The sequence below is a fragment of the Arthroderma uncinatum genome, assembly GCF_011692745.1.
Source record: "Arthroderma uncinatum strain CBS 119779 chromosome Unknown scaffold1, whole genome shotgun sequence".
NCBI lineage: Eukaryota > Fungi > Ascomycota > Eurotiomycetes > Onygenales > Arthrodermataceae > Arthroderma > Arthroderma uncinatum.
The window spans coordinates 4,940,796-4,951,881 of record NW_022983863.1 but is presented as its reverse complement, the minus strand read 5'-3'; the positions used below and the strand labels follow the sequence as shown (position 1 = coordinate 4,951,881).

Genomic DNA, 11,086 nt, shown 5'->3' with positions numbered 1-11,086 from the left:
TCCTAGACAGGCCATATAAAGAGCTCTCTCTCTCTCGCATATTAATAATCTAGGTTCGAGACAAGCGGCGAAAAGTGTAACCAGTTGGACAATGAAACCGCCAAGTGTATGGGGGATAGACGATTCATAGGTGTATCATGTTGCTTCCATGCATACCGGGCCCCCAGAGCACTCCTATAAAGCCTCTGGTCCGTTCGTGAAAGCGCCAGGACTTCAGTTGTGGTTGTTCTGTCACCCTTTTTTTTTTTTTTGACAGAAGCGTCATATCACGTGAGTGCTTATTAAGGACGACCAGGACGCCCCCAAAGCTTATCGGCAGGCGCAGCTCGACGTCAACGATAGCAGTTTGGCCCTTGACAACCATTTTCGAGAGAGCAGACGAAGAAACGAGGACGCTCCGGACCTGGCATCGTATAGGAAGATCTGGCCCGCCTGGAGTACCTGAAGCTGAACCCTTGGGCAAGCAAGAAAGCAGCCTTGGAGGTGGCACAGCGGCCCGCGGAGTCGCAATTCGATAGCTGGTCTTATCTCGAAGGCAACGCTCGAATCGACACCATTTCGTCTTTAAGATCCTGCTATCAAAGCCGGCTGCTACTGACAGATTCTCAAGTATGGCAGCTGCAGAAGCACCAGCTGGTAGGTCTTCCTGGAATTGAAACCGAAACCAGAGATTCTCATTTTCGGGAAGGCTAACAGGCAGCCACAGATCGCCATGCGAGACGACGACCGTTTTCCCACTGGATGAAGCGCCTCACAAACCTGAAGAGCTCCTCATCTGACAGCAATCCGAATAATGCGTCTGGCAAGCGAAACGGCTCAAGCACTCTTACCAAGAACAAGAAGAATAACAACCCTTATCTCTCGGGCGTTGCCGATAGACGATCTGAGGAACATACGAATGGCCATCTCTCCTTCTCTGAACCCGCGAATAGTATACGGCCCAGTCAGTTGTCTCACTACGATGACCACCAAGCTCCCGCAACTGGGGACATATCCGCTGCACCTACACTCTCCACGACCGGCGACACCACGATCTCGGATACGGGCTACTCTAAAGCCGGTACGTGTGCTACTGGGGGTAACGGATTCAATTCCACTGGCGGCGGAGAGGGCAGCACCTTCTCATCACCGGCGCCTTCAGTTCGCTCTCTGACGACGACTCTCACGACCATTCAATCCGCTGCTCCGTCAACCCAGCTCAATGCTGCACAAAATGCGAACCACTACTCGGCTGGGATAGGTGGCGAAAATAGCACAGGATCTCACAATGCCACCAGCCAACAGCCTGGTGTCCAGTTTACGCACCAATTTCCTACATCGCCAATCACGGCGGTTCCACCACACCTTAACGCCAACCTAAATCCTACCACTTATTCGACTGCCACCGCAAACAACTTATTGACCGACAATGCATCCGTGCTCACACTGGCCTCGTCATCCAAACGTCGGCGGCGTAATTCGCTTGATACGAATGCATCAGTGCTTGCCCTTGCCCCCTCGTCTCTGTTCAGCGGCAGTCGTGAGAGTCTACCACTCAGCGTCTTGAGTGGACATATGGGTGGCGGAGCTGGAGCAGACCAAAGTAGCTCCTCTGCACATAATGTGGTAGGCGCCATAGGTCGCGGCGGAGCCTCCAACAATGAGCGGGCCAGTGTTCATTCTATGTCAGGTATAATTGCCCCCGACCGGGGAAGCGTGAGAAGTGGCATGCACTCACATCACGGACGGAACGACAGCGTTACTGGGAGCATTGGGATGCAGGTAGGTGGGATCATCCCTGGCGCGACTGGACGAGTTAGCCGCCGTGGGTCCGGCTGGGGTGAAATCGTCGACTCTGAAGACACCGGAGATGAAACCCAACGCGAAGGGTCAGATACAAGCGGTGACATCACCGACAGCAAAGAAAAGATAAGCGATAAACCAGCGGAAAAAGACAAGAAAGAACATTAGCGACGCTAGACCGACCTCCACGATTGATTTTTCTTTTTCTCCCTTCCCCTCAGGTTTTCATATATATTTTTGTATTCCTTGCATTCCACTTTTCCATCTCATTTTTATCCACTGTTGCATGTATACCCCACGAGTTCCGTTATCTCCTTACCCTCTTCTCATCTGGAGCCTCATCCCCCGTCTGTCTACTATTTTGATTTACGATCAACGTCCCTGCTGACCTAATCCCTTTCTTAAACGCAATATCTATGTTTATACGCGCATGTATCCCTTGTTGGGCTGGAGGTTATCTATTTTGCTGTATTTAGTTAGACATCTCTCTGGTCTTTTCCACATCCAGTTCGGTCTTGATAATAGTACATATTTTCGATATCTTATTTGCTCCACTCATAATCTCTTCCTAGAGTGTCCGAACCGCGTCCAACGACAGCCAGAAATAGCTGCCGCTCAGCCTGGCAACGCCTAACGCAAATGCAGTCCATTCCTCAGTTCATCGCCCTGTTCATCCTTGTTCCAACTTGGAAACAGGGATCAAAAAACACGTGAGGGGGCGGACGTGTTGACACTAACATGTTGGTCGAATATAACTGTTCTAACACTCTCACCTTCTTCGCCCTCAGCACACCAGCCACTGCCTGTGTTGCGACATGAACTGGCTAAGATAACAGCCTATCTATCTCGATTGCCTCATTCAGTGTTGTCGCTGATGTGAACATCTTACATCTGAAATACGGAGTACAGGATGATCCTTTAATTCCATTCGTATGCATGCATATTTATGGAGCATAAGCTGAATAGCCGCATCCTATTGTCCAATCCAAGCCATAGACGCCCTTGACGATCGACAAAGGAACTTTTCTGAGCTGAGACCAAACCCATGCTCTAGTTTGAATAAGGCTAGCCAACGGACAGAATACACGGGAGGCTCTATAGACAAGGGCGATTATTGGACATTGCAGAAGTCACCGCCCCCAGTGGTTGGATTGGACCTATCCGCCCATCCTTCTGTTATGAATGGACGAGAATGGGCGCATCATCGATGACTTTTGCATAAGTCAAGTCGGCTGTGCCTCGTTGATGTGTTACTATCTCCATTCTCCCCTTAAATAAGACTTGGGGACGCAGGCTAACTCTCATCCATCCTCTCTTATTGTCCAATTAATTTCCAAAACATTCCCAGCCTTGCCTTCTCCTGAGCTGGTGGACCGCTGTTACGGAGTACTTGTTCTTCTTATTTTCCAGCGCCCCATGGCAGCTACAAACACGACAAACGGAGAAAACCGTGGTACGGTAAGACGTATCATCGATGCATTCGATAGAGAGGAGAAAGGCTACGCCATAGAGTCAGAGACGATGCCGCGGGCTAATGGCCTTGCGAATGGACTTGCTATTGGACTCGCCAATGGACTTGCTGATGTGCCGGTTAATGGGGACGGGCTGCCTAATGGACTGGCCAATACCCAAACTAATGGTCAAACCAACGGGACACGGAGAACCGAGACTTCATTAAGCCAGCCACATCTTCTATCAGCACATTCCAAACTCAGGACATTTAGAGTCCTCACGGGTATCGACACACCTGCCGGACTCGCAACAGCCAGTCTATTCCGCCGTCCAGCTTCTAATGTTGGGATATATACCCGCGTCGTCAATGCTGAGGCTCGCTACAAAAGAGAATACCGCTTTTTTACGCTCCTAATAAGCTGCTGTTTGGGAGTACAGATTATCGTGGCAGCGGCACTTACAGCCCTTGGGGCTGGAAACGGACCCCGAGTCCTGATTACAATTTTTGGGGCGGTTAACACTGCCATCGCCGGATACCTAACTTATCTGAAAGGATCTGGTTTACCAAACCGAAAGCGCTACCACCAGTCCCAGTATGGTAAAATTAGGCAACAGATCGAACAGCGGGAACGTGATTTCTGCATGGAAGACTGCGAACTGGATGTGCTTCAAGAAATTCGGACGATTCAACTAATGTACGAAGAAGTGCAGGAGGACGTCGAGGCAAACACTCCCGAAAATTTCGCCAGTGTGAAAAAGACTCAAGGCAATGTAACGACTACACTGCTTCCTTTGGGCCAAGATGGGAAGGATGGAAAGATTATAAAAGATAAGATGGAAAATGGAGTTACCGCCCCTATACCCCCGCCAGCAGCAAGAATCGCTATCTAGTGCGCTTTCTCTGCCCTGTATCTGTTTTTATTTTGAACATATTTTATGCTGATGTTTGATTTGAGCGTATGTAGCTATATGATGGATGTTAATAATGATCACGATAGAGTCAAAGATGCAATACTTTCTATAATATAAATTATGTACTCTACCCATAGATTATTTCCTACATATCCCTTAACACTAGAGGAGGATATTACTGTGCTCGTATGGTGTTCTTCGTTAACAGACTATGTAAGCCCCCAAGCCCCCAAAATAAGTGGTTAAAGAAGCTTCGTAATAGGTTCGTATTTAAATCTTTATATTTCGATTTTATGTGGCAGCCTAAGTTCTTCGCAGATGATAAAGCAACGTCAAGGGAGTGCATTTGATTCAAGAACGGCAGCAAGGAATTTATTATAGCTCCTCAAAACATTTATCGGCTACATTGACTCGAGGTCTAATAACTACGTACCTGGCTTTTAATACACATCTCGTTTGGGACTTGTCGCGCATCCGATACCCCCATGACAGGGAAAGCAGTTAACAGCCACAACTCAGCACCAGGCCAACGCCGGAGATCTCGCAATGCTTGCTTGCAGTGTAAGAAAAGAAAGGTGAAGGTAGGGCCCTATACATATATTTTCAGACTGGCTGGCACATCTGCTCAACCTTATCTTGAATAGTGCGACGAACAAGCTCCATGCTGCAATAACTGCAGGTACAGGCAAACAGCTTGCAGTTTTAGAACGTATGCTGTTAGCTCCTCTGATCCCGCAAGGTCGGAGGTTCAGAAATCTGGAGAAAGGCCTTTGAAACCACTTCCTGCTACAAAGCCATTTCCAATTCACCGGTCCAACAACCCTGCCACCAACGAACCTCTGGCTGAGGGTTATCAGCAAGAATACTCAACGTCTTCTATTCCCTCTGGCAGTTGCTTCTTATTTCCAGCAATTGAAGCCGCATCTTCCTTCACCACCGTGCCCGGGCCGTTGAACAGTACGCCAAACGTGGCTCCCGGAGAGCATGAGCTTATGCATCACTATGCAACGACCGCATTTGCATCATTAGCGGATTATGAAGCGTATAGGCCAATATGGCAAGTAACTGTGCCGCGAGAAATGCAATCCGTTAATTTCTTAAAACATGGGATCCTAGCAATATCAGCCCTGCATATTCACCATCTTCGCTTCAAAGCAACAAAGCACTTGGGTATCGCCCCCCAGGAACTCTCTCACAAGGAGCTAGCTCAGAAACATTATCAAGCAGCTATTATGGAATTCGCGTCCCTTCCTCCTGAAGAGATTATGTCGAATTCTAGCGCAATCTTTGCCTTCTCACACTTAACGGTTTTCTTTGCATTTGGTTCGTCTCAGTTGTCTGGAAATGAGAGTGCAATGCCAGACCCCATAGGGGACTTGCTTGACTTATTCGCCTTAACCAGGAAAGGCATGACGTTGTTGAAAGTGAAATGGGATTCGCTCCAAAGAGGGAACATGGGGATACTTCTCCAGCGAGGCCCACAGATTACCGATAGGCAATATCTATCAACAGATACAGTCACTGCACTTGAATTGGTAGACGAACTATGCAATGAGTGGGTACCCCCACGGCAGATTCAAGGTAACGGTGAGGGTTATGACCTCAAAGGCACGTATCGTCTTGCAATAAGCCAGCTATGGGACTCTTTTGTTATGATGGAAACAAAACGAAAGGATTGGGGTATGGCACTCCGATTTCCCATGATATTTCCTGACACTCTCTTCCCGTGTTTCAAGGCCCGGGAACCATTGGCAATGGTTATTCTTGCTCATTACTCCGTACTACTACACAGAGCTCCCATACGATGGTGGGCAGATGGTTGGAGTACCCAGGTCATCCAAGCTATCTTTCAGGGTTTGCCTCAGAACTGGAGGTATGCCGTATCATGGCCCATGAGCGCTGTTAGCCTTTCACCTTCAGATACATGAAAGGGGATGCAAATTTCGACCGGAATTTACCCCTAATGTGCCAGAAGGTAACCCAGGCTATGATGTTCTAGGAAGCCGCAACCTTGGCTTACCGTCCCATGTTGACCGTATGCTCCTTTACTGTGTTAGAAGTGCAGGAAGCCTAGCTATCATGAGAGCGGCGGCGTGGGTAGCAGGCGGAGCTACTTTGCAACAAAACCTTGCTCGTATTCTTACCTTTTACTGCAAGTTGTGTACCCAGAATGTTTGTTATAACTCGTCAGATGTGGAAAAGTGTACTGATCCTGATCATATCCATATTTTCGGGGCGTTATTCTCAAATGCTGCAACATTTTTGTCCTTTTGTGATGAGTATGCGGTGGCTGACAATCAACTGCAGAAACACCTGTATTCATCACAGCACGGACGGATGAGCCCGATTGCACTTTCGGAGGTGCTGAAACAGCTCCCGGCCGACTCTGCGAAGGCGGTCGAGATCCGTCAAGCGCTGGCCCATTCGTTTCAGGTTATTTGAATGGTGACGTGTAGCTTTGTAGAGCTAAAGTTGACTCTGAGCGTCGTCATAAAGGAGGAGGGTGATATGAATCAGGACCACGGGACGGAATAGGGTTTTCTGTGCGAGAGGTAGGATGATAACGGCCATGTTATCATGTCGGATCACTGGTGATGAACGAAGCTTCAGATGCACTCCGTACAGAGCACGTCACTTTCGCATCCTTGGTAGAGAACATACGGACTACACATAGCGGCAATAGCTCGTTTCATGAATCCCCCCTTGGTATACTGTGCTTCTGTGTCTGAGACAGCTCTGGCGCCTCTCGCCTGCCGCGGAGCACGCCGTTCCAGCAAACTGCAGAAGCCTCCCTTCCGGTCCAAATACCGTTCGATTGCATGCTAGTACCGAAGTACGGTCCCGGTTCTAGGCTAGGATGGAAGTGGTCGGAATCGCCGCGCAGGGAGAGGGCGATCTGAATCGCGGTGCTGCAGCCACTGTGGGAATAAAAATAAGTAGCAGATGGAGCTATCCTATTCTCTCCAGGTGGCGGCGGCGGTGGCAATCCAATGAAAGGCATCGCTTTGGGAGGAAGTGTGCATAGAGCACGCTAGACGGGAGACGGAGATCTTGATGATACGGGTGGCGATGAGAAGATCCAGGAATTAGTGGCACGGATATTATTGTTGTTGACCGATATAGAAAAAGGATAGAAAGTAGTTTTAACTTTCGGAAAGTGCGGCCCGTCGTTAACTTTAAAGCCTAAATTTCCCAGAAGCAAAGTTACTACAAGAAGAGAAAAAGATACAAGCGAATATCTATCAAATGAGGATGCTTATGCCACAGTTTGTCTATATGTCGAGGAAATCTAACATAAAGACGCCCGCGGCCTTGGGGCTCAGAGCTCAAACTTCCAGCTCTAGGGTATGAAGGGGTGGCTTTCCAGAACTGTTCAATCGCACCCCGATATTTTATCGGACAAGGTGCAATATGGGCTATCTCCATATGCAACACCTTCAACGCAATAATTTTGAAGCCCCCCCTCGCCCGTATGGGATTCAACATCCTTCCCTCTCACAGCTTCGTCAGTTAACAGCTTCGTCAGTTAACAGCTTCGTCAGTTAAAGAGTATAGGTAGAGTCTCCTTGCATTTCTCTCAAAGCCATTTGGATTGAACCCCTATCATGGGCGATATATCGCAGATTACGGTGCGTTCTAGTGCTAAACGAGCATGTATAATGCTGGAAAGGTTGCCCGTCGTTAATAATCCATTACACCTGGCTTAGAGCTGCTCTACTAAGGCGAATTCAAAAATACATCACTGGGTATTGCACTCAATATCCAGAATCAGACCTTCTTCCTGTCACCACTCAGATCCTAGACATTACCGCTCTCCCACCCTAGATTTTTAGAGGCGCGCTCATATTTGGAACAGTAAAGGCCGTTGCTAATATGCCGCAGAAGTTCAAATGCCAACAGTAAGCCAGTTGGTTACTCTGTATAGGGCTTGGCTAGCGGAAAATTAACTATATTGCGAAACTGGTTAAAATTATGTTAGAAACCAAATAATTAGAGAGTAATTTAGTTATGTTTGCGCTCGGCACCAGTATTTGATGAACTGTTGAGGGGGTCCTGGAGGCTTAGCCACGCAACTGTGAAATACTGCAGGATATTAAGGATTCTCGCTAGTAACCAGTTTTTTTTGTACCTCGCTAGATACTCCATACATAGCACTATGAGCGAGGCAAGAGTGCAGAGGGTAAGGTAAAGCTCCTCGAGTTCCTTGATAATGCTCGATTAACAATATATAACAAGGTCGAACTAGGTAACTAACTCTAGCCACCGTTGAAAAAGCAAACAAACAGGCGGCTCTGGCGTCGACACAGCACAGCCCCGCGACGAACGACGTTTGGATACAAGAATATCAAGCTCAACGTCTTCATCATTACTTCGTCCCTATATTTCATATTAGCTTGACGGTCTACTTATGAAAACTCTCAAGGCTGTCGCTTCAGCTTCCAACGTTGTGCATCGTCAGTTTAGCGCGCGATCTTATACATACGAGTAAGAAAACCGCAACAATCAACACTGCTCTTCTGGAGTAACTAAGGTGTGATACCGCCCTGACCTAGTTCATCCCACTAGCCGATACGGAGCAGTAGAAAGATACCCGCGACGCGCGCACGAGTCGACGCTTGCTGGGGTTCATTCACGATACGAACGCATGGCAGGCTAACCTGGTCGACCTCTCGTCCCCACAAGATGGGTAAATTATTTATATCATCTTTGATGGTGATATGCACCGTCGGGCTTGGCTAGATATGGCCTCTGCGTTGAAAATGCTTATATCCATCAATCACTCTATTTAGCTTTCTCTGAATTCAATGACAACCTCTCAGAACTGGTATATCTGATGCTGAAGTTAACCAAGGTATCCCCGAAGAGAGTCAAGCTCTGCGTTTCAAGTCAACGTTGGCCAACATTCGAGGAGGATGCCTTTCAATATAAGCCGTGGCTTCGGATGGAAGACTTGACAAGCGTTGACATTCAGGTCTACGTCACCAGGGCAGTCCCGCGAGGAGAAATTGACATTTCCGGGGGAATAATGCGGCGATGAATTTTAAGCCAGGCCGTAAACGGCATCCCAAAGCGCCAAAAGCACAATTTACCGCGAGAGAACAAATGTTGAACCGGACTGTAAGAGGGCTTTCCAGGGTCCAGATGCACAGGAGTAGCGCACCAGAGTTCGACGCTTCCGTACATCTTCCCGCTTCGTCTTTAAGACGCGTGAAGATGACCATTGTTCAGGACCGGGCTGGCAGTTTCGATGAGTTTTGGAAACCATTCGTTAACTTTGTCGAATATGCACGCAAATTGCCCTTCGAGACCATTGACGAGCTGAGCAGGAGGGGTGATGCTTACTGGGGTCAACCGCCACTACACCCAGAGATAGATATGACGGCTGGCTAACCGAGTTAAACGACGCATCTACGGAGTATTACTCGGTACTAGAGTGGCCTCGAGTGACCGCATTTTAAGGGAGGAAATATTCACCATGTAAAACAATCGTCTTCAAGGGTCAAAGATTATCCCCCACTAGACTAATATCGTCCATTTAGCAGGTCTAAGCCCTTCATATACACCACACAATTTGCAACAGGAATTCAGACTCACCGCATTCCGATGTTTCCTCGATTTCGAATTCATCATTTAGCCTAACTCTTACGTATCAGCACGAATGACCAGGGCTTGCCTGCAATCACTGCAAATGCGGGAAACCCCTGCTAGCCCGCTCGCTCCAAAACAAGGAGTTCCAAATGGTCCGTGTTTTGCTTAGCTATGCCGCTGACCCTGACACCCAGCCGCAATGGTCAAGGAATAACCTGGAAAAAACCACTAAAACTGGGGAGAAATAATCACAAGAGCGACGAGCTACACGGTCTTGTGGAGTTATTCGTGGACCGTGGAGCGGATCAAAGGCTTATAGTGACCGATGACTTCGAATCTTTGACCATCCTTGAGCTCGAGACGAAAGAAGCTTTGATTGCAAAAGTGAAGGTAGGGGAGTAGAAGTTAGAGCGGATACGACGAGTATTCCAGTCGGTTCAAGAAGGTAACAATAAAGGAGAAGTTTCAGTTCACTTTTTCTCAAGTAATAACTAACATCTAGTTATGCGACGGAACAATTCCCGTGAAGATCGCAACAACTGAAGCTTCCAGGACTGGGAATCAGCCAACACATATTTCTTACCCCCGGTCTCTGCGACATACAATCTCTGCCAATAATTTTACCAGATGTGTAGTGTAAACTACTCTTATGGGGTTTGAAGCTCCTTGCAAGGAGACCATACTACATACACCCTCAAATTTGATAAATCCGCAAGGTCGGGGCGGAACAACCTTTCAACTATCGATATATGCACGAGCCCTTCGCGAGCCAATCACCTCTAGGGTTGGTTCGGTCTTTTACCTCGAAGCAGGTAGCTCCTTCGACTAGTTATCGGCCGGAAAATTCCGTCCGGAGCACCGCGGATATATATCAATGGACGTTCATGTCGGCACTCTATGACGGCTCAGGGCGATTGCATACTCCAGGCGTTTATCGTCACCATTCTTACGCCTCGAAAGATCTGCTATTCTAGCCCAATGTGGTATACATTGCATATCAGGCAAATGGCGTCGTCGACGGGGTAGTTTCTGACACAGCTAGTCGGGATTGAACGACGGTCTCCGATGAAACGTGACCCCCGTCGCCACCCCGGTAGCAGGAATAGGATTTTTTCCAACATCGCCTGCAAATCCACATGAGGACTTTGAGAGTTTTAACTAAAAAATATTAGTTGCATTGTCCTTGTCCACGATATACCCCTGAACCTAGAAACCTTCTGCCAAAGGTGAAAGATCGAAGTTGAGATCCAAACCACTCCGGATGCTAAGCGTGGTGTAGCGAGCGATGATACGGAGTACCCTGACTAATGACAACTACACCCTTAGCACATTCTCTATACGAAGAATCCAA

The 11,086-nt window shown here is 48.0% G+C and overlaps 2 protein-coding genes across 2 annotated transcripts; both read left to right on the top strand.

Annotated features, from left to right (window-relative positions):
* Positions 1-611: 611 nt before the first annotated feature.
* GIQ15_01495 (uncharacterized protein) lies at positions 612-1,950 on the top strand (the record flags this gene model as incomplete). The annotated part of the gene is made up of 2 exons (XM_033548912.1): positions 612-636; positions 707-1,950. The coding sequence occupies 2 exons, from the start codon at positions 612-614 to the stop codon at positions 1,948-1,950; spliced, it is 1,269 nt and encodes a 422-aa protein (XP_033409863.1).
* Positions 1,951-3,198: 1,248 nt separating this feature from the next.
* GIQ15_01494 (uncharacterized protein) lies at positions 3,199-4,125 on the top strand (the record flags this gene model as incomplete). Its single annotated transcript, XM_033548911.1, has 1 exon — positions 3,199-4,125. One exon carries the CDS (start codon positions 3,199-3,201, stop codon positions 4,123-4,125), a length of 927 nt encoding a protein of 308 aa, XP_033409862.1.
* Between the last annotated feature and the right edge of the window lie 6,961 nt (positions 4,126-11,086).